This window comes from Oncorhynchus mykiss, chromosome 15, assembly GCF_013265735.2.
Source record: "Oncorhynchus mykiss isolate Arlee chromosome 15, USDA_OmykA_1.1, whole genome shotgun sequence".
NCBI classification, from domain to species: domain Eukaryota; kingdom Metazoa; phylum Chordata; class Actinopteri; order Salmoniformes; family Salmonidae; genus Oncorhynchus; species Oncorhynchus mykiss.
The window spans coordinates 80,217,927-80,241,903 of record NC_048579.1 but is presented as its reverse complement, the minus strand read 5'-3'; the positions used below and the strand labels follow the sequence as shown (position 1 = coordinate 80,241,903).

General features: G+C 48.3%; 2 protein-coding genes and 1 long non-coding RNA gene across 5 annotated transcripts in view; all 3 read left to right on the top strand.

Annotated features, from left to right (window-relative positions):
* The first annotated feature begins 825 nt into the window (after positions 1–825).
* Positions 826–6,774, top strand: LOC118938881 (F-box only protein 7-like). The gene is made up of 3 exons (XM_036945504.1): positions 826–861; positions 1,959–2,002; positions 5,801–6,774. The coding sequence occupies exon 3, from the start codon at positions 5,855–5,857 to the stop codon at positions 6,116–6,118; it is 264 nt and encodes an 87-aa protein (XP_036801399.1). The 5' UTR covers positions 826–861; positions 1,959–2,002; positions 5,801–5,854; the 3' UTR covers positions 6,119–6,774.
* Positions 6,775–10,245: 3,471 nt separating this feature from the next.
* Positions 10,246–23,977, top strand: part of LOC110510397 (uncharacterized protein KIAA0930 homolog) — an 80,642-nt gene continuing 66,910 nt past the window's right edge. The window contains exons 1-2 of one of the 3 annotated variants that reach the window (XM_036945494.1): positions 10,246–10,396; positions 10,512–10,908. In XM_036945494.1, the coding sequence (XP_036801389.1) occupies positions 10,764–10,908 (145 nt within the window). In that variant the 5' untranslated portion in view covers positions 10,246–10,396; positions 10,512–10,763. Of the gene's footprint in view, positions 10,909–23,977 lie in introns of all 3 variants that reach the window. The other 2 variants (XM_036945495.1, XM_036945493.1) reach the window with 2 other exon arrangements.
* LOC118938880 lies at positions 17,636–18,883 on the top strand. The gene is made up of 2 exons (XR_005036268.1): positions 17,636–18,651; positions 18,731–18,883. It is a non-coding gene; the product is annotated as an uncharacterized LOC118938880 (long non-coding RNA).

The following is a 23,977-nucleotide window of genomic DNA, read 5'->3' as shown; positions in this document are numbered from 1 at the left end:
GCCTCCAAAGTCATTTTTGAGAATTTGGAAGTAAGTACAACCGGGCCTCACAACCGAAGACGGCGTGTTGATGAGCGGTTTTCTGATGTCAACGTTGTGAACAGTGTGCCCCATGGTGGCGGTGGGGTTATGGGTAGGCATAAGTTACGGACAACAGACACAATTGCATTTTATCTATGGCAATTTGAACGCACAGAGATGCTGTGATGAAATCCTGAGGTCCATTGTCGGGCCATTCATCCTCCATCACCTCATGTTTCAGCATGATAATGCACAGCCTCATGTCACAAGGATCTGTATTCCTGGAAGCTGAAAATGTCCCAGTTCTTCTATAACCTGCATACTCACCAGACATGTCATCCGTTGAGCATGTTTGGGATGCTCTGGATCGACCTGTACGACAGCGTGTTCCAGTTCCCGCCAATATCCAGTAATTTCACACAGCCATTGAAGAGGAGTGGGACAACATTCCACAGGCCACAATCAACAGCCTGATCAACATTTGTTTTAAGCAAGTCAGCCATATCAGCTATGTTTTCATAAAAGGCAGTAAATGAAGCTGAATGAACTGTTTCGCTGCCAGACGAGGCTCTGCTGATAGCCAGGTGTAGCAGTGGTAAGGTGTTGGGACTCTGCTGATAGCCAGGTGTAGCAGTGGTAAGGTGTTGGGACTCTGCTGATAGCCAGGTGTAGCAGTGGTAAGGTGTTGGGACTCTGCTGATAACCAGGTGTAACAGTGGTAAGGTGTTGGGACTCTGCTGATAACCAGGTGTAGCAGTGGTAAGGTGTTGGGACTCTGCTGTTGGTACTCTGTTGGGACTCTGGCCCTCTGGAGACACCTCTACCGCAGAGACTTCAGAGGTAGGACGAACGCACACACACACACACACACACACACACACACACACACGGATATATTTATAAACACACATAAAAGACAGGAGGTTTCTGGTCTGTCTCGGGGTCTCTGGTCTGTCTCGGGGTCTCTGGTCTGTCTCGGGGTCTCTGGTCTGTCTCGGGGTCTCTGGCCTGTCTGGAGGTCTCGGTTCTGTCTGGAGGTCTCTGGTCTGTCTGGAGGTCTCTGGTCTGTCTGGAGGTCTCTGGTCTGTCTCGGGGTCTCTGGTCTGTCTCGGGGTCTCTGGTCTGTCTCGGGGTCTCTGGCCTGTCTGGAGGTCTCTGGCCTGTCTGGAGGTCTCGGTTCTGTCTGGAGGTCTCTGGTCTGTCTGGAGGTCTCTGGTCTGTCTGGAGGTCTCTGGTCTGTCTGGAGGTCTCTGGCCTGTCTGGAGGGACTCTGGCCTGTCTGGAGGGACTCTGGCCTGTCTGGAGGGACTCTGGCCTGTCTGGAGGGACTCTGGCCTGTCTGGAGGGACTCTGGCCTGTCTGGAGGGACTCCGGTCTGTCTGGAGGGACTCCGGTCTGTCTGGAGGGACTCCGGTCTGTCTGGAGGGACTCCGGTCTGTCTGGAGGGACTCCGGTCTGTCTGGAGGGACTCCGGTCTGTCTGGAGGGACTCCGGTCTGTCTGGAGGGACTCCGGCCTGTCTGGAGGGACTCTGGCCTGTCTGGAGGGACTCTGGCCTGTCTGGAGGGACTCTGGCCTGTCTGGAGGGACTCCGGTCTGTCTGGAGGGACTCCGGTCTGTCTGGAGGGACTCCGGTCTGTCTGGAGGGACTCCGGTCTGTCTGGAGGGACTCTGGTCTGTCTGGAGGGACTCCGGTCTGTCTGGAGGTCTCTGGTCTGTCTGGAGGTCTATCTGGAGGGTCTCTTTCCAGAGTGTCTGTTAAATGACATGTCGGTGTCTGTATTAAAGATATGTTAGTTCTGCTCTGACATGTAGAATCTAGGTCTGTTCTCCTGAGACGTCTGTATTATAGATATGTTAGATTCTACATGTCTATTAAATATATGTTAGATATTGAGTGCATATTGTGTAATGGAGATTGTTATTTGACTGTTGCAGACGGCCAGGACCACAGCAGAGCCAGAGACACTCAGTGGAGAGAGGTGAGTCAGGTCCCAGTATTCTCAGCTCTATTTATTCTATACATCATCCCTGTAATCAACCCACAGATAGTAAGTCTCTAGTCATTAGTGACTGTTTTTAGATATCAATAGAACTACAATCTGACGTGACTGAAACCCCAGCTACAATCTGACGTGACTGAAACCCCAGCTACAATCTGACGTGACTGAACCCCAGCTATAATCTGACATGAATATAACCCCAGCTACAATCTGACATCACTGAAACCCCAGCTACAATCTGACATCACTGAAACCCCAGCTACAATCTGACATCACTGAAACCCCAGCTACAATCTGACATCACTGAAACCCCAGCTACAATCTGACATGAATAAAACCCCAACTACAATCTGACATCACTGAAACCCCAGCTACAATCTGACGTCACTGAAACCCCAGCTACAATCTGACGTCACTGAAATCCCAGCTACAATCTGACGTCACTGAAACCCCAGCTACAATCTGACGTGACTGAAACCCCAGCTACAATCTGACATGAATAAAACCCCAGCTACAATCTGACATCACTGAAACCCCAGCTACAATCTGACGTCACTGAAACCCCAGCTACAATCTGACATGAATAAAACCCCAACTACAATCTGACATGAATAAAACCCCAGCTACAATCTGACATCACTGAAACCCCAGCTACAATCTGACATGAATAAAACCCCAACTACAATCTGACATGAATAAAACCCCAGCTACAATCTGACGTCACTGAAACCCCAGCTACAATCTGACATCACTGAAACCCCAGCTACAATCTGACATCACTGAAACCCCAACTACAATCTGACATGAATAAAACCCCAGCTACAATCTGACATGAATAAAACCCCAGCTACAATCTGACATGAATAAAACCCCAACTACAATCTGACATCACTGAAACCCCAGCTACAATCTGACATCACTGAAACCCCAGCTACAATCTGACGTGAATAAAACCCCAGCTACAATCTGACATCACTGAAACCCCAGCTACAATCTGACATCACTGAAACCCCAGCTACAATCTGACATCACTGAAACCCCAGCTACAATCTGACATCACTGAAACCCCAGCTACAATCTGTCGTGACTGAAACCCCAGCTACAATCTGACATGAATAAAACCCCAGCTACAATCTGACATCACTGAAACCCCAGCTACAATCTGACATCACTGAAACCCCAGCTACAATCTGTCGTGAATAAAACCCCAACTACAATCTGACATGAATAAAACCCCAACTACAATCTGACATTAATAAAACCCCAGCTACAATCTGACGTCACTGAAACCCCAGCTACAATCTGACGTCACTGAAACCCCAGCTACAATCTGACATGAATAAAACCCCAACTACAATCTGACATGAATAAAACCCCAGCTACAATCTGACATCACTGAAACCCCAGCTACAATCTGACATGAATAAAACCCCAACTACAATCTGACATGAATAAAACCCCAGCTACAATCTGACGTCACTGAAACCCCAGCTACAATCTGACATCACTGAAACCCCAGCTACAATCTGACATCACTGAAACCCCAGCTACAATCTGACATCACTGAAACCCCAGCTACAATCTGACATCACTGAAACCCCAACTACAATCTGACATGAATAAAACCCCAGCTACAATCTGACATGAATAAAACCCCAGCTACAATCTGACATGAATAAAACCCCAACTACAATCTGACATCACTGAAACCCCAGCTACAATCTGACATCACTGAAACCCCAGCTACAATCTGACATCACTGAAACCCCAGCTACAATCTGACGTGAATAAAACCCCAGCTACAATCTGACATCACTGAAACCCCAGCTACAATCTGACGTCACTGAAACCCCAGCTACAATCTGACATCACTGAAACCCCAGCTACAATCTGACATCACTGAAACCCCAGCTACAATCTGACATGAATAAAACCCCAGCTACAATCTGACATCACTGAAACCCCAGCTACAATCTGACGTCACTGAAACCCCAGCTACAATCTGACATCACTGAAACCCCAGCTACAATCTGACGTCACTGAAACCCCAGCTACAATCTGACGTCACTGAAACCCCAGCTACAATCTGACATGAATAAAACCCCAGCTACAATCTGACATCACTGAAACCCCAGCTACAATCTGACATCACTGAAACCCCAGCTACAATCTGACGTCACTGAAACCCCAGCTACAATCTGACGTCACTGAAACCCCAGCTACAATCTGACGTCACTGAAACCCCAGCTACAATCTGACGTCACTGAAACCCCAGCTACAATCTGACGTCACTGAAACCCCAGCTACAATCTGACGTCACTGAAACCCCAGCTACAATCTGACGTCACTGAAACCCCAGCTACAATCTGACGTCACTGAAACCCCAGCTACAATCTGACGTCACTGAAACCCCAGCTACAATCTGACGTCACTGAAACCCCAGCTACAATCTGACGTCACTGAAACCCCAGCTACAATCTGACGTCACTGAAACCCCAGCTACAATCTGACGTCACTGAAACCCCAGCTACAATCTGACATGAATAAAACCCCAGCTACAATCTGACGTCACTGAAACCCCAGCTACAATCTGACGTCACTGAAACCCCAGCTACAATCTGACGTCACTGAAACCCCAGCTACAATCTGACATCACTGAAACCCCGGCTGACATCAGAGTAACATGCTGTCTCATCAGTATCTGTTCCTGTTTACAACAGATGGATATAGATTCTATAGATACAACACATATCCACTCATCTATAGATACAACACATATCAACATCGGATCTGGTCTATAGTAGTGCACTATGTAGGGTTCTGGTCTAAAGTAGTGTACTATATTGGGAATAGGGCTCTGGTCTAAAGTAGTGCACTATATAGGGAATAGGGCCCTGGTCTAAAGTAGTGTACTATATAGGGAATAGGGCTCTAGTCTAAAGTAGTGCACTATATAGGGAATAGGGCTCTGGTCTATAGTAGTGCACTATATAGGGAATAGGGCTCTGGTCTATAGTAGTGTACTATATAGGGAATAGGGCTCTGGTCTATAGTAGTGCACTATATAGGGAATAGGACTCTGGGCTATAGTAGTGTACTATATAGGGAATAGGGCCCTGGTCTAAAGTAGTGCACTATATAGGGAATAGGACTCTGGTCTATAGTAGTGTACTATATAGGGAATAGGGCTCTGGCCTAAAGTAATGCACTACATAGGGAATAGGTCTCTGGTCTAAAGTAGTGCAATATATAGGGAATAGGCCTCTGGTCTATAGAAGTGCACTATATAGGGAATAGGGCCCTGGTCTATAGTAGTGCACTATATAGGGAATAGGGCTCTGGTCTAAAGTAGTGTACTATATAGGGAATAGGGCTCTGGTCTAAAGTAGTGCACTATATAGGGAATAGGGCTCAGGTCTAAAGTAGTGTACTATATAGGGAATAGGGCTCTGGTCTATAGTAGTGCACTATATAGGGAATAGGGTTCCCTTTGGGACTCAAACACTGTCTAACTCTCTGGTATCGTTTAGGACTCAGACACTGTCTAACTCTCTGGTATCATTTAGGACACTGTCTAACTCTCTGGTATCGTTTAGGACTCAGACACTGTCTAACTCTCTGGTATCATTTAGGACTCAGACACTGTCTAACTCTCTGGTATCATTTAGGACACTGTCTAACTCTCTGGTATCGTTTAGGACTCAACCACTGTCTAACTCTCTGGTATCGTTTAGGACTCAGACACTGTCTAACTCTCTGGTATCGTTTTAATTTCAGCTCTACAAGAAGAAGTACAAGTGGAGGAGAGAAGCAGCCAGTTACCGGCACCACATGCCCCGTTACCACCCTGTCCCCCCACCGCTCTACCCCCTCCACCCCCTCCCCAACAACCCCTTCCCCTTCTACCCGCCTGGCATCATCGGTGGGGAGTACGACCAGAGACCTGGCATCCCCGGTGGCATTCTGCCCCGCCCCCGCTACGACCCTATTGGTCCGCTCCCGGGTCACGATCCCACAGCAGGAGGGCTGATTGGACGAAGGGGGCTGAGACCTGCTGGGAACCGGCCGGCTGACATCAGAAGAGGGTTCATATGACCTCCCTGACCAGTGACCTCTAGTGGTGGTGTAGGAGTATGACCACCACACAGAGAAGCTTAAATAAAACAGAGATGTTGAAGACTGACTGATTAGCCTACCTTAAATAAGGTGCTATAGTCACAGATAAATGGCGTTGTTCGGTCTATAAACACTAACCCTCACCCAGCCTGCTTATTATCCCCTAAACCTCATCCAGGTGTTTTTTATAAACCCTATCCTTGACCCAGAATCAGCTTTTAATAGCTCATGTTCTCCTGTGTGTGTTTAGTAAGTGATGAGGTCAGATCATACCGATCTGCTATCTTCATTTGATCTCTCTGTTGGAAATGTAAAGTTTTCCCGTGAGAAACCGGTCAAATTTAAGATAGTAGATCTGTAAGGGTGCCTGGGGGATTGAGGTGGCCGTTTCGATCTTCCACCATTCACTATGAAGACATTTTGTACTTGTTTCCTCGCAGACGAAAAGCTGTAAATAAAATGAGAAAATGGCAATCGACTGGTTTTTAGCTGTGGTCATATTTGAGCCCTCAGTCTGTCTCTGAAATCCAGACTGTTCAGGGACGATTCAATAGTCATGTACACTGAGCTACAATATAAACACAACATGTAAAGTGTCTCTATGTTTTATGAGATGAAATAAAAGATCCCGGGAATGTTTCGTACGCACAAAAATGTCTCAAAAACACAACTTTGTTTACATCACTGCTGGTGAGCATTTCTCCTTTGCCAAGATAATCCATCCACCTGACAGGTGAGGCATATCAAGAAGCTGTTTAAACAGCACGATCATTACACAGGTGCACCTTGTGCTGTGGGCAATAAAAAGTCTGCTCTAAAATGTGCAGTTTTGTTGCACAATGCCATGACACAGATGTCTCAAGTTTGGCATGCTGACTGCAGGAATGTCCACCAGAGCTGTTGAATGTTAATTTCTCTACCATAAGCCGCCTCCAAAGTCGTTTTTGAGAATTTGGAAGTAAGTACAACCGGGCCTCACAACCGAAGACGGCGTGTTGATGAGCGGTTTTCTGATGTCAACGTTGTGAACAGAGTGCCCCATGGTGGCGGTGGGGTTATGGGTAGGCATAAGTTACGGACAACAGACACAATTGCATTTTATCTATGGCAATTTGTTGGGACTCTGCTGTTGGGACTCTGCTGTTGGGACTCTGCTGTTGGGACTCTGCTGTTGGTACTCTGTTGGGACTCTGCTGTTGGGACTCTGCTGTTGGGACTCTGCTGTTGGTAGTCTGTTGGGACTCTGCTGTTGGTACTCTGTTGGTACTCTTCTGTTGGGACTCTGCTGTTGGTACTCTGCTGTTGGGACTCTGCTGTTGGGACTCTGCTGTTGGGGCTCTGCTGTTGGGACTCTGCTGTTGGTACTCTGTTGGTACTCTTCTGTTGGGACTCTGCTGTTGGTACTCTGCTGTTGGGACTCTGCTGTTGGGACTCTGCTGTTGGGGCTCTGCTGTTGGGACTCTGCTGTTGGGACTCTGCTGTTGGTACTCTGTTGGGACTCTGCTGTTGGTACTCTGTTGGTACTCTTCTGTTGGGACTCTGCTGTAGGGACTCTGCTGTTGGGACTCTGCTGTTGGGACTCTGCTGTTGGGACTCTGCTGTTGGGACTCTGCTGTTGGTACTCTGCTGTTGGTACTCTGCTGTTGGGACTCTGCTGTTGGGGCTCTGCTGTTGGGGCTCTGCTGTTGGTACTCTGTTGGGACTCTGCTGTTGGTACTCTGCTGTTGGTACTCTGCTGTTGGGACTCTGCTGTTGGGACTCTGTTGGTACTCTGTTGGTACTCTGTTGGTACTCTGCTGTTGGGACTCTGCTGTTGGGACTCTGCTGTTGGGACTCTGCTGTTGGGACTCTGCTGTTGGTACAGCTTTATTTAGGCCCTAACAGTTTGTGGGCTCCGTTTGTCACCGTCACAGTGCAATGAATGCACTACACTGTATTCAAAATGACATCCAATTGCCTTTATAGTGCACTAGTTTTTACCAGAGTTCTGGTTGAAAGTAGTGCACTAGCTTTTACCAGAGTTCTGGTTGAAAGTAGTGCACTAGCTTTTACCAGAGTTCTGGTTGAAAGTAGTACACTAGATTTTTCCCAGAGTTCTGGTTGAAAGTAGTGCACTAGATTTTTCCCAGTGTTTTGGTTGAAAGTAGTGCACTAGCTTTTTCCCAGAGTTCTGGTTGAAAGTAGTGCACTAGCTTTTACCAGAGTTCTGGTTGAAAGTAGTGCACTAGCTTTTACCAGAGTTCTGGTCGAAAGTAGTGCACTATAAAGGAAATAGGTTGCCATTTGGAAGGTGTATAAATAGGTCTAGTGTTTCTCCTGTGAGAGGAGAGAGCTGTTGTGGAGCAAGTCTGTATCCTATTTATTGAGCAGTCTGTATCCTGTTTATTGAGCAGTCTGTATCCTGTTTATTGAGCAGTCTGTATCCTGTTTATTGAGCAATCTGTATCCTGTTTATTGAGCAGTCTGTATCCTGTTTATTGAGCAGTCTGTATCCTGGTTTATTGAGCAGTCTGTATCCTGTTTATTGAGCAGTCTGTATCCTGGTTTATTGAGCAGTCTGTATCCTGGTTTATTGAGCAGTCTGTATCCTGTTTATTGAGCAGTCTGTATCCTGTTTATTGAGCAGTCTGCAGTCTGGTTTATTGAGCAGTCTGGTTTATTGAGCAGTTTGTATCCTGTTTATTGAGCAGTCTGCAGTCTGGTTTATTGAGCAGTCTGTATCCTGTTTATTGAGCAGTCTGTATCCTGTTTATTGAGCAGTCTGTATCCTGTTTATTGAGCAGTCTGTATCCTGTTTATTGAGCAGTCTGTATCCTGTTTATTGAGCAGTCTGCAGTCTGGTTTATTGAGCAGTCTGCAGTCTGGTTTATTGAGCAGTCTGCAGTCTGGTTTATTGAGCAGTCTGTATCCTGTTTATTGAGCAGTCTGTATCCTGTTTATTGAGCAGTCTGTATCCTGTTTATTGAGCAGTCTGTATCCTGTTTATTGAGCAGTCTGTATCCTGTTTATTGAGCAGTCTGTATCCTGGTTTATTGAGCAGTCTGTATCCTGTTTATTGAGCAGTCTGTATCCTGTTTATTGAGCAGTCTGTATCCTGGTTTATTGAGCAGTCTGTATCCTGGTTTATTGAGCAGTCTGTATCCTGTTTATTGAGCAGTCTGTATCCTGTTTATTGAACAGTCTGTATCCTGGTTTATTGAGCAGTCTGCAGTCTGGTTTATTGAGCAGTCTGCAGTCTGGTTTATTGAGCAGTCTGTATCCTGTTTATTGAGCAGTCTGTATCCTGTTTATTGAGCAGTCTGCAGTCTGGTTTATTGAGCAGTCTGTAGTCTGGTTTATTGTGGCCTAGGATAGAAATGACATCATCTTTTTTCTTTGCAACAATGACATCAGAGGGGGCTCACATGATTGGCTGTTCGATGCCAGCGACTCGGAGACACTTTTACAGCCACTGCGAGCCATGGGCCAATGACAAGCTGGAAACGGCAGAGAGCCTACAGAACATGAGATGAGCTGGGAGCGATAGTCGCTCCGTCTCTCACATAGAGATAGATAGAGGACTCATCTTTATACCGGTGTCATTATAGCGTCTGTGACAACATGGGAAGCTCCATTGAGGCTACAACCCATAGGAATCCTCAACCAACTGACTACTTTCAACTGTCAGGAGCATGGTGAAAACCTTCAATGTCGCTGCCCATGCCTAAAATCGCAATTTGGACACTAGAGGCCTCTAGCATTCTCTATGGTCTCACATTAATAATTGAGTCAATCTACAACATGATTTTTATCGGCCATTCTTCATCATATCGTGCGATAAACGCGGAACCAGGCTATTTATGGAAGATTGACATGAACTAATGCCTTGGCTTGTGCAGTAGTAGGCCTAGATATAAATTATGACATTAGAAAACGGACAGATGGGTTTGTAGCCTACTGTACTGGATGTGCTGTAATTGACAGTTGTTGATTGTCTGGAAAAATAAAATAATAAATAATAAAATAATAAACACTTATAAATAATTGCATCTAGAACTTGGAGGAATCCTGAAAACGGAGAAAAAAAACGTCTCATACCAATTCCGTCATCTTCGGAGATCACCGGGAGCTCGCACCGAATATCCGCTGCCCCGCCTCCCCTCCCCTCTTCCCGTCAGCTCGAGACCAACGGAAACATCATAGGCCTGTCCGGCTGATCCACACGCGGGAAACGTATCTAGGAGACATATATACATTTGATTTGTTACAACGTGCCTGGTATTTGACTGTTTGCTAGAATGGAAATGTTCACCCAAAATATCAATTTATGAGAAATCGACGTAAATGGTAACTTCTCCTTTAAATGTTCTCTGTTGTTCTGCATAATATCCAGGAAGTGTGAGAGCATTCCTCCCCAGCTGATCCAGAGAGCCAGACGGAAGTCTCCTACTCAGAGGCTTTAACAGTCAGCGGTGACCAGACAAGGGGACCGTGTTATTGGTAAATATCGTCTGGAATAAATCCCGTGGATTATCCGTGGGTGGTTTTAGTGGAGACACGGCCCGGTATCCCCATCGCCTCTGTCTTTCCCCCGGTCGGTCGGGTGGATCTGCCGTGGTGGGACTGTCATGAGCCCGGGCTGGGAATGGCATCCTCTCCCAGTGTTTGTAAGAAGGTCGGGCCGGTGGAGGAGGAGAACGGAGAACCGGATCGTTCTCTACAAGAGATGTTGAAGGCGATAGCCGACGAACGGAACCGTCTTACTGTCAGACAAGAAACTAGTGGACTTGGTGAGTAGAGGTTTACAATGTGCACTGTTGAATTGATTAGATCGGTGGCCTTTCGCGTCTTGCAATATCACCAACAAATAGCTTGTTTGGTTACACGCTTCATGCTCATCCGGTTATGTGACTTTGTGACTGTAATTTGTAAGGGACAAACTCTCAAACCCTTGTTATTATCTGTAGAGTTTAAAGCAGTTAAACCTATATTTCCCCGCGGTTGGTTGCTTGTGAACCCGCCTACAAATTCCGACTGTTTTAACGTTTTAGAAACGTCAATCATCGCTTGCGAAACGGTTGCTGGTATATCAGCGCGAGAGAATCTTTCTATTATAAAGACACTTACTGGAGCAGTTTAGCACAGATCCGGTTGAGGAACTACACTTCTTCCCCGGTGATGCTTACCCACAGGTGTTCTGGGGATGCGAGATGTAAAGTGTTGGTCCCTTGTTTTAATGAGCTGAAATAACAGATCCCAGAAATGTTCCAGACAGCACAAAAAGTTATTCAAATGTTGTGCACCACTTTGTTTATATTCCTGTTAGTGAGCATTTCTCCGTTACCAAGATATTCCATCCACCTGACAGGCGTGGCCTATCAAGAAGCTGATTAAACAGCATGATCATTACACAGGTGCACCTTGTGCTGGGGAAAATAAAAGTCCACTCACATGTGCAGTTTTGTCAAACAACACAATGCCACAGATATCTACATTTTTGAGGGAGAGTGCAATTGGCATGCTGACTGCAGGAATGTCCATCAGAGCTGTTGCCAAATAATTAAATGTCAATTCCTCTACCATAAGCCGCTTCCAAAGTCATTTTAGAGAATTTAGCAGTACGTCCAACCGGTCTCACAACCACAGACCACATGTAACCACGCCAGCCCAGGACCTCCACATCTGGCTTCTTCATCTGCGGGATTGTCTGAGGTGGGGGGGGGGGGGGGGTGCTGAGGAATATTTCTGTCTGTAATAAAGCCCTTTTGTGGGGGGAAGAACTCATTCTGATTGGCTGGGCCTGGCTCCCCAATGGGTGGGCCTAGCTCCTAAGTGGATGAGCCTATCCCCTCCCCTGCCCGGTCATGTGAAATCCATAGACTAGGGCCTCATTTATTTATTTCAATGGACTGATTTTCCTTATATGAAATGTAACTCAGTAAAATCGTTCACTGTAGCTACCTCTATCCAGTCTCTGAAACTAGCTACAGCATAACACTGTAGCTACCTCTATCCTGTCTCTGAAACTAGCTACAGCATAACACTGTAGCTACCTCTATCCTGTCTCTGAAACTAGCTACAGCATAACACTGTAGCTACCTCTATCCTGTCTCTGAAACTAGCTACAGCATAACACTGTAGCTACCCCTATCCAGTCTCTGAAACTAGCTACATCATTACACTGTAGCTACCTCTATCCAGTCTCTGAAACTAGCTACATCATAACACTGTAGCTACCTCTATCCTGTCTCTGAAACTAGCTACAGCATAACACTGTAGCTACCTCTATCCAGTCTCTGAAACTAGCTACATCATAACACTGTAGCTACGTCTATCCAGTCTCTGAAACAAATGCCAATGCTTCATGGCTTTAGACAAGGCTGTCTGTGTATCATAGTGCACTGACCATTGGACTGATGAGGAATCAGGTGGCCTCAATGGTCCTAAACAGTCGGCTATAGTGTTGAACAACTTGTGATATCCATGTGAATATTATTGCATCCCCAGGCCACCAGACTTGTCCCCGGCCGGGGGGGGATTCTATATTTTGATATATTATTGGATCCCCAGGCCACCAGACTTGATATCTGGGTGTTCAACTTTGGCATCAGGAAGTTATTTTTGGACCTTTTTTGAAAACCACATGATAGAAACATTTTAAATATTGATGTTTCAGGCGATACCACAGCAACCGCAGGGAACTTGGCTCATGGATAGAAACAACATCAGTAACTGTGTTTTCTTTCTTCTCAGTGTTTATGTACCACGGCTGCCTCCTGAACGAGTCCATTCTCATTGTAATGTCACCCACAGCTGCACACCTACCTGAAGGCTCATTATCATATGAAAAACCCTTAGAGATGAGCTCCGGCGAGGTTATTCATGAATAAAAATGAACCCAAATCGTAAATTTTTTAAAAGCAGCCAGAAAGCAGCTGGTGTGGAAACAAAACGGGTGTGTTCATTAGTGCACATCGCAGGGGAAAAAACAAACGTTGCACAATTCCAGGTCGGTCCCTCGACGTTTCAGCACCTCTGTTTCCGTTTGCCTCCTAGTGGTTACACGCCACGCTCGTCAACGGGCCTTTAGTTGGCGATGAGGCACGAGGGGGGTGTGGTATATGGCCGATATACCACGGCTAAGGGCTGTTCTTAGGCACATCCATGTAGTGCTGTTCAAGATAACACATTCCTGTAAAAATGAGCCTTTTGTAATGAGCAGCAGGTGTGTTCTACTGTCAGTTTTGTGAATCCTGCGGGTACAGTATTTTTTTAATTTAACATTTTATTTAACTAGGCAAGTCAGTTAAGAACAAATTCTTATTTACAATGACGGCCTACCGGGGGAACAGTGCCTGTTCAGGGGGCAGAACGACAGATTTTTACCTTGTCAACTCGGGGATTCGATCGATTCAGCAACCTTTCGGGTTACTGGCCCAACTCTCTAACCACTAGGTTACCTGCCTCCCCCCTGTATGACCATCTAAATATAGTCTCTGGTATCCCAATGTGGACTGAAGACCGGATTATCTCTCTCTGAGTGTCAAGGTGAATGTGAACGCAACATCTAGGCTCATCTACAAAAAGTCCTTGGTTCAACAGCGTAATCTGAGGGAGAACCTCAGAACACTAATCTGCATTCTACACTAGAAACGTGGTGATTTTGCCAAGCGTTTGTTTGTCTCTCAGTAGTGGTATTGTTCTGTCAGGGACGTGTCATCTGTATTCCGTTCTCAGCATGACGTCGCCGCAGAGCGCTGGGCCTCGTGTCAATATGATGTCACCACAGAGCGCTGGGTCTCCTTGTGTCAATGTCTTTCTCTCGTTCTCAATCTGTCTTTCTCTGAGGCATTTTACACATCTAATCAATAGCTCTGTTACTGTTATCACTGAAGGATTAGGATGGATGGACATTTTAAAATATAATGACTAGTTGAACGGCAGCATGAATAGCCAGTGTCCGGGACAAGGTACCACGTCTGGTGAACTGGTCAAGGCTCGGTAGCCGTAGGCAGAACAGCAGAGACTGGATCAGCAGCACGACCAGGTGGACTGGAGACTGGGTACAGCCAGGAGTCATCAGACCAGGTAGTCATGAGGGAGGGTCTTAGGGCTCATGTCCGTCTGAAGGGGAGAGGGAGAGAGATGGGAGAATTAGAGGGAGCATATCTAAGATCACACAGGACACCAGATAAGACAGACTGACCCTCGCCCCCCAGCACATAGACTGTTGCAGCATACAGTGGGGCAAAAAAGTATTTAGTCAGCCACCAATTGTGCAAGTTCTCCCACTTAAAAAGATGAGAGGCCTGTAATTTTCATCATAGGTACACTTCAACTATGACAGACAAAATTAGGAAAAAAATCCAGAAAATCACATTGTAGGATTTTTTTATAAATTTATTTGCAAATTACGGTGGAAAATAAGTATTTGGTCACCTACAAACAAGCAAGATTTCTGGCTCTCACAGACCTGTCACTTCTTCTTTAAGAGGCTCCTCTGTCCACCACTCATTACCTGTATTAATGGCACCTGTTTGAACTTGTTATCAATATAAAAGACACCTGTCCACAACCTCAAACAGTCACACTCCAAACTCCACTATGGCCAAGACCAAAGAGCTGTCCAAAGGACACCATCTTTTTAAGTGGGAGAACTTTGGCACAATTGGTGGCTGACTAAATACTTTTTTTGCCCCACTGTATATACTGGAGACTGAGATGGGGGAGCGGACACTGTGGCCCTGCCTGGTGATGGGCACTAGGAGTAGTGCAGAACCGGTTTCTATGTGGGATTTAAAAACAGGAACAGCATCATCCGCTGTGAAAGCTTTCCCTCTGACCACGGCTTTGCAAAGGTTATTAAAGGATAGAGACGACCAAGGTGTTGACACCATTTTGTTGTTGATTGGCTTCCACATGTTGTTCAGTGGGGACCTGCTCGGGGCCCTGCTCGGGGCCTTGCTCGGGGCCCTGCTCGGGGCCCTGCTCGGGGCCCTGCTCGGGGCCCTGCTCGGCTGGGATGTGGAGTCTGTAACAGTCAGATGCAGGATGGTTTGAGGACTCTACTGTCTCTGTCTCTATACGACCCTGGTCCCCTGTATCAGAATGCTGTATGTCTCTGTCTCTATAGGACCCTGGTCCCCCTGTATCAGAATGCTGTATGTCTCTATAGGACCCTGGTCCCCTGTATCATAATGCTGTATGTCTCTATATGACCCTGGTCCCCTGTATCAGAATGCTGTATGTCTCTATAGGACCCTGGTCCCCTGTATCAGAATGCTGTATGTCTCTATAGGACCCTGGTCCCCTGTATCAGAATGCTGTATGTCTCTATAGGACCCTGGTCCCCTGTATCAGAATGCTGTATGTCTCTATAGGACCCTGGTCCCCTGTATCAGAATGCTGTATGTCTCTGTCTCTATAGGACCCTGGTCCCCTGTATCAGAATGCTGTATGGCTCCTATGGGCGCGGCCAAACAGATTTTGGTTGGTGGTCTGTGCGCCTGTGGAGTGGGTCTAATTTGGCAAACATGTCTCCCGTCAAGACTTCAACTCATCTGATCTTTATTTGTTGTTTGTGAAAATGGATGGACACGTCATCTCTGCTGTCCCTCACCGTAGAACTCCCATTGAGGAAGCTTTTGGATATCACGGATCCAGATCATCGGGCCAGTTGGCCACGGCCCTCTGACTCCCTGCCCCACTACCCAGTCCTCTACTCTAGTTACTGATGGCCACGGCCCTCTGACTCCCTGCCCCACTACCCAGTCCTCTACTCTAGTTACTGATGGCCCTCTGACTCCCTGTCCCACTACCCAGTCCTCTACTCGAGTTACTGATGGCCCTCTGACTCCCTGCCCCACTACCCAGTCCTCTACTCTAGTTACTGATGGCCCTATGACTCTGACTCCCTGTCCCACTACCCAGTCCTCTACTCTAGTTACTGATGCTGTATGAGCAGCTTGAGGAGGACTGCAGGTTATAGGACAATGAGGTCCTGTGTCATGAATTATCTCCCTCTGTCTCTCTCCTCTTGTGTCTGTCTCTCTCCTCTCTCTCTGTCTCCTCCCTCTGTCTCTCTCTGCCATTCAGAGGGACCTACTGTTTGCCTCATATCTATTAACAGGAGACAATGGGAGGCTGTTAAACAACAGACAAGGGACACACTCAATATGTTTAGTTTAGAAAAGGTTCATGTCCTCAATGAGGAGATACATTTGGCAGTAATTCCAGTACATACAGACCACATCCCATAAACAAGCAGAACACATAGCAGAGGAAAGAGGTTGAGTGATGTTTTAAACATGTCCTGTCTTTGTTCTACTACACTTATGATAAAGACTGTCAGAGCTCGTTGGACGATCCAGCGTTAACCAGTTAACAAATGGGTGGGCTATTTAACCAGTTAACAAATGGGTGGGCTATTTAACCAGTTAACCAGTTAACACCTTGTTATTCTCCACTGGGACGTCAGTCAGTCTTAGAAGACCAAGTTAGTCTGTCTAATCTCTTTGAGGAGGTACCACGTCTGGCTGTGTGTGTGTGTGTGTTCCTCTGTGACAACAGTATGGGTTTTATGTTGTAGTTCCCTGTTTGACAGACCACATCAGAGTGCTGGTCTTGTAGTATAAAGTCAACTGAAATAGTTGAAAAAGAAATAGTCACATTATAGCCTAACATTTTGACTGAGGAAACACAAGAATAGATCTTGGTGATTCTCCTGTTGTCATGAGGTGTTCTAGAACAGAGCAGTGTTCTAGAACAGAGCAGTGTTCTAGAACAAAGCAGTGTTCTAGAACAGAGCAGTAGGAGGTAGTAGGAGGCTTCTTGTATCTGTGTCTGTGTTGCACCACGTTGGAGAAAACAGGCCCTGCTCCTTTTGCTTCTCTCTCCCCCTCTCCTCCCTCTCTCTTCCTCCCCCTCTCCTCCCTCTCTCTCCCTCCCCCTCTCCTCCCTCTCTCTCCCTCCCCCTCTCCTCCCTCTCTCTCCCTTCCCCTCTCCTCCCTTCTCACCTTCCCCACCTCTCTCCCCACTCCTCTCCCTCCCCCTCTCCTCCCTCCCTCCTCACACTCTCTCCCTCCCCCTTCTCTCCGCCCCCTCTCCTCACTCCCTCCTCACACTCTCTCTCTCCCCCTTCTCCCTCCTCACCTCTCTCCTTCCCCCTCTCTCTCCCCCTCTCCTCCCTCCCCCTCACCTCTCCCCTTCCCTGTGTAGTGAGGGGAGGGGAGAAGGCTGTGAAGGGAGAAACGGAGAGCTCATGGTTGAGTCCAGAGGACAAATCAGTGGTCAAATCCTGCTGCTGTCAGCATCCTGGATGAACTCCCTCCCCCTCTCTCTCCCCACTCCTCTCCCTCCCCCTCTCTCTCCCACTCCTCTCCCTCCCCCTCTCTTTCCCACTCCTCTCCCTCCCCCTCTCTCTCCCACTCCTCTCCCTCCCCCTCTCTCTCCCACTCCTCTCTCTCCCACTCCTCTCCATCCCCCTCTCTCTCCCACTCCTCTCCCTCCCCCTCTCTCTCCCACTCCTCTCCCTCCTTGTTTTTCCATGACGGGCCAGATATCGAGGAGGGGAGAACAGAGGACAACACTGCAGGACAAGGACAAACTCATCAGTCGTCTCCAGGATTGTCTCACTATCCGCCAGACAGCAGTGTGTCTGTCACTTCTAGCCAGTCTTGTGTTCCTCTGGTGTGGAAGAGGTATTGATTTGGAATCAGTCCTCCCCTGTCCTCCTCCAGGCTCAGGATGAGACGCAGGCTGTGTCCCAACATGGCACCCTATTCTCTCCTACCTCGTCTCACTTCTCTCCTTGCTCTAGATCAGAACAGGGTGCCATTTGGCACGGAGCCTGAGCCACACAGTGATGAACAACCTCTGTGGTGATTCTCTCCTCCAATCAGCATCGGGGGGAGAGAGTTGTTGAGGTTCTGTTGTGACAACAAGGGATGGCAGGGTCGAGGTTCTGTTGTGACAACAAGGGATGGCAGGGTCGAGGTTCTGTTGTGACAACAAGGGATGGCAGGGTAGAGGTTCTGTTGTGACATCAAGGGATGGCAGGGTAGAGGTTCTGTTGTGACAACAAGGGATGGCAGGGTAGAGGTTCTGTTGTGACAACAAGGGATGGCAGGGTAGAGGTTCTGTTGTGACATCAAGGGATGGCAGGGTAGAGGTTCTGTTGTGACAACAAGGGATGGCAGGGTAGAGGTTCTGTTGTGACAACAAGGGATGGCAGGGTAGAGGTTCTGTTGTGACATCAAGGGATGGCATGGTCGAGGTTCTGTTGTGACGTGACACAACAAGGGATGGCAGGGTCGAGGTTCTGTTGTGACGTGACACAACAAGGGATGGCAGGGTAGAGGTTCTGTTGTGACAACAAGGGATGGCAGGGTCGAGGTTCTGTTGTGACATCAAGGGATGGCAGGGTAGAGGTTCTGTTGTGACATCAAGGGATGGCAGGGTAGAGGTTCTGTTGTGACAACAAGGGATGGCAGGGTAGAGGTTCTGTTGTGACAACAAGGGATGGCAGGGTAGAGGTTCTGTTGTGACGTGACACAACAAGGGATGGCAGGGTAGAGGTTCTGTTGTGACACAACAAGGGATGGCAGGGTCGAGGTTCTGTTGTGACAACAAGGGATGGCAGGGTAGAGGTTCTGTTGTGACAACAAGGGATGGCAGGGTAGAGGTTCTGTTGTGACATCAATGGATGGCAGGGTAGAGGTTCTGTTGTGACAACAAGGGATGGCAGGGTAGAGGTTCTGTTGTGACGTGACACAACAAGGGATGGCAGGGTAGAGGTTCTGTTGTGACACAACAAGGGATGGCAGGGTAGAGGTTCTGTTGTGACACAACAAGGGATGGCAGGGTCGAGGTTCTGTTGTGACATCAAGGGATGGCAGGGTAGAGGTTCTGTTGTGACATCAAGGGATGGCAGGGTAGAGGTTCTGTTGTGACAACAAGGGATGGCAGGGTAGAGGTTCTGTTGTGACAACAAGGGATGGCAGGGTCTCTACTCACTCTCTCCACCCTCACTCTCTCCACCCTCACTCTCTCCACCCTCACTCTATTACCCAGCGAAGTTAAAGCTCAGTGTTTCACTTCCTGACTCTCCCTCTCCTGGGCCCTTGGCTGATTAGCTAGGTGTTGTGGTTGAGGTGGGGGGGGGGCCCTCGGCTGGTTAGCTAGGTGTTGTGGATGGGGGGGGGGCCTCGGCTGGTTAGCTAGGTGTTGTGGTTGGGGAGACCCTATTCCAAACCTTAACCCTAACCATAAGCAGTCAAAATGAATGCCACAAGGAGTCGCTAGAGCGCGATGCGACAAGGATATCCTGGCCGGTCAAACCCTCCCCTAACCTGGACGACGCTGGGCCAAACCCACCCCTAACCTGGACGACGCTGGGCCAAACCCTCCCCTAACCTGGACGAAGCTGGGCCAAACCCACCCCTAACCTGGACGACGCTGGGCCAAACCCTCCCCTAACCCGGACGACGCTGGGACAAACCCTCCCCTAACCCGGACGACGCTGGGACAAACCCTCCCCTAACCCGGACGACGCTGGGCCAAACCCTTCCCTTAACCCGGACGACGCTGGGCCAAACCCTCCCCTGACCCGGACGACGCTGGGACAAACCCTCCCCTAACCCGGACGACGCTGGGACAAACCCTCCCCTAACCCGGACGACGCTGGGACAAACCCTCCCCTGACCCGGACGACGCTGGGACAAACCCTCCCCTGACCCGGACGACGCTGGGACAAACCCTCCCCTGACCCGGACGACGCTGGGACAAACCCTCCCCTAACCCGGACGACGCTGGGACAAACCCTCCCCTAACCCGGACGACGCTGGGACAAACCCTCCCCTAACCCGGACGACGCTGGGACAAACCCTCCCCTAACCCGGACGACGCTGGGACAAACCCTCCCCTAACCCGGACGACGCTGGGACAAACCCTCCCCTAACCCGGACGACGCTGGGACAAACCCTCCCTTAACCCGGACGACGCTGGGACAAACCCTCCCTTAACCCGGACGACGCTGGGACAAACCCTCCCCTAACCCGGACGACGCTGGGACAAACCCTCCCCTAACCCGGACGACGCTGGGCCAAACCCTCCCCTAACCCGGACGACGCTGGGCCAAACCCTCCCCTAACCCGGACGACGCTGGGCCAAACCCTTCCCTAACCCGGACAACGCAGGGCCAATTGTGCGTCGCGTCATAGGTCTCCCGGTCACGGCCGGCTGTGACACAGCTTGGGATCGAACCCGGGGCTGTAGTGACACCGCAAGCACTGCGCCACTCGGGAGGCAAGACCCGTGAGCTCTTGTTGCTCATGGAAGCAGTCAGGCGGTGGGTGAGTCGTGGTCACTGATGACTGGCCAATGTGCTGGTGTGTGTGTGTTTGTGACTATCCTGATGACTAGCCTGTGTGTGTGTGTGTGTGTGTGACTATCCTCAGTAGCCTGTGTACTGGTGTGTGTGTGACTATCCTGATGACTATCCTCAATAGCCTGTGTACTGGTGTGTGTGTGTGTGTGTGACTATCCTGATGACTAGCCTCAGTAGCCTGAGTACTGGTGTGTGTGACTCCTGATGACTAGCCTGTGTACTGGTGTGTGTGTGTGACTAGCCTCAGTAGCCTGTGTACTGGTGTGTGTGTGTGACTATCCTGATGACTAGCCTCAGTAGCCTGAGTCTCTGTCAGGGGGAGAAGTTGTTGATGAGGAGATTTCCTGGAAGCAGTGTCCGCTTGGCTGGAGGTTTCATATAACTGCTGAAGTGTCTGTTAGCTCAGCCTCCCAGGTAGATGTTATATGCTGGCTGCATTCTGTACTCTGGTGGGGAATGTTCAGCAGCGCTGTCAGATTGTGTGTGTTGGGGCTCCCGGGTGGCGCAGCATCTCAGTACTAGAGGCGTCACTACAGACGCCCTGGTTCCCATCCAGGCTGAATCACAAGCGACCGTGATTGGGAGTCCCATAGGGCGGCGCACCATTGGCTCAGTGTCATCCGGGGTAGGCCGTCCATTGGCTCAGTGTCGTCCGGGTTTGGCCGGGGGAGGCCGTCCATTGGCTCAGTGTCGTCCGCGGTTGGCCGGGGTAGGCCGTCCATTGGGAGTCCCATAGGGCGGCCCACCATTGGCTCAGTGTCGGCCGGGGGAGGCCCACCATTGGCTCAGTGTCGTCCGGTGTTGGCCGGGGGAGGCCCACCATTGGCTCAGTGTCGTCCGGTGTTGGCCGGGGGAGGCCCACCATTGGCTCAGTGTCGTCCGAGGTTGGCCGGGGTAGGCCGTCCATTGGCTCAGTGTCGTCCGGGTTTGGCCGGGGGAGGCCGTCCATTGGCTCAGTGTCGTCCGCGGTTGGCCGGGGTAGGCCGTCCATTGGGAGTCCCATAGGGCGGCCCACCATTGGCTCAGTGTCGGCCGGGGGAGGCCCACCATTGGCTCAGTGTCGTCCGGTGTTGGCCGGGGGAGGCCCACCATTGGCTCAGTGTCGTCCGGTGTTGGCCGGGGGAGGCCCACCATTGGCTCAGTGTCGTCCGAGGTTGGCCGGGGGAGGCCCACCATTGGCTCAGTGTCGTCCGGGGTTGGCCGGGGGAGGCCCACCATTGGCTCAGTGTCGTCCGGGGTTGGCCGGGGGCGGCCCACCATTGGCTCAGTGTCGTCCGAGGTTGGCCGGGGGAGGCCCACCATTGGCTCAGTGTTGTCCGGGGTTGGCCGGGGGAGGCCGTCCATTGTAAATGTAATCGTTTGTTCTTAACTGACTTGCCTTGTTGAATAAAGGTAGAATAAAATAAAAAAATCAGGCTCAGGAAATGTAGTGGTATTTCAGTTCCCTTTCGTTCTGTCTGTAGAAACTAGACTCGTCTGAGAGGAACAAAGGCTTCAGTTTCAGCATTTATGGTGTCAGCATTAAGAGGAGATGTTCTTTTAATAATGTACACACATAGATACAAGTTATTTAAACCAAATGCGATCTTTTTGACACCACGTTATTCGTCAACGATAATGAATTTCCAAAATTGAAGCGATCAAAGCCAGACAGCGCTTCAGTAGATTGAGTTACACTGAATTGAATCTCCCTGTAATGAAATGGCATGGAGGAATGTGTTTCTCTGAATGAGCAGTTTAAACTGAATGGCCATTTTGTGTCAGAAGCTGCTGTCTTCCATTAGAGAAGAACCCTGTCTGTCTCCGAAATGGTAGCCCCATTGCCTATATAGTGCCCCAGTGAAACTATATGGAATGGAAACCACTGAGTCTATGGGCTCTGGTCAAAAGTAGTGCACAATGTACAGAGCCTTCAGGAAGTATTCACACTCCTGGACTTTTTCCACATTTTGTTGTGGAAGTGGGATTAAACTGGATTCTGTTGTCATTTTGTTGAAGTGGGATTAAACTGGATTCTGTTGTCATTTTGTTGTGGGATTAAACTGGATTCTGTTGTCATTTTGTTGAAGTGGGATTAAACTGGATTCTGTTGTCATTTTGTTGTGGGATTAAACTGGATTCTGTTGCCATTTTGTTGTGGGATTAAACTGGATTCTGTTGTCATTTTGTTGTGGGATTAAACTGGATTATGTTGTCATTTTGTTGTGGGATTAAACTGGATTCTGTTGTCATTTTGTTGTGGGATTAAACTGGATTCTGTTGTCATTTTGTTGTGGGATTAAACTGGATTCTGTTGTCATTTTGTTGTGGGATTAAACTGGATTATGTTGTCATTTTGTTGTGGGATTAAACTGGATTCTGTTGTCATTTTGTTGTGGGATTAAACTGGATTCTGTTGTCATTTTGTTGTGGGATTAAACTGGATTCTGTTGTCATTTTGTTGTGGGATTAAACTGGATTCTGTCGTCATTTTGTTGTCAACGATCTACACAAAATGCGCTGTCAAAGTGCTTAACAAATTCTAACATATTTGTAAAGCACTTGTATATCTTGATTATATAATTATTCATCCACTTTAGCAGTGATTACAGCTGTGAGTCTTTCTGGGTAAGTCTCTAAGAGCTTTGCAAACCTGGATTGTACAATATTTTCCTTTTTTTATTTTTAATTCGTCAAGCTCTGTCAAGATGGTTGTTGATCATTGCTGGACAGACATGTTCAGATGTTGCCGTAGATTTCCAAGCAGATGTAAGTGAAAACTGTAACTCAGGAACATTCACTGTCTTCTTGGTAAACAACTCCAGTGTAGATGTGCCCTTGTGTTTTAGGTTATTGTCCTGCTGAAAAGGGGAATTCATCTCCCAGTGTCTGGTGGAAAGCAGACTGAACCAGGGTTTCTCTAGGATTTTGCCTGTGTTCAGCCATAACATGATCCAGCCACCACTATACTAGACAATATGGAGAGTGGTGCTCAGTGATGTGTTGTATTGGATTTGCCCCAAACATAACACTTTGTATTCAGGACATGAAGTTAATTTGCTTAGCCAATTTATTTTGCAGTTTTACTTTAGTGTCTTGTTGTAAACAGGATGCATGTTTTGGGATATTTGTTATTCTGTTCAGGCGTCCTTCTTTCCACTCTGTCATTTAGATTAGTATTGTGTAGTAACTACAATGTTGTTGAGCCATCCTCAGAGTTTCACAGCCATTAAACTCTAACAGTTTTAAAGTCACCATTGGCCTCGTGGTGAAACCCCTGAGTGGTTTCTTTCCTCTCTGGCAACTGAGTTAAGGATGCCTGTATCGCTGTAGTGACTGGGTGTATTGATACACCATCCATAGTGTAGTAACTCCACTGTGCTCTAACGGATATTCAATGTCAGCTTTTTAACATTTTTACCCATCTACCAATAGGTGCCCTTCTTTGCAACGCAAAACCTCCCTGGTCTTTGCGGTTGAATCTGTGTTTTGAA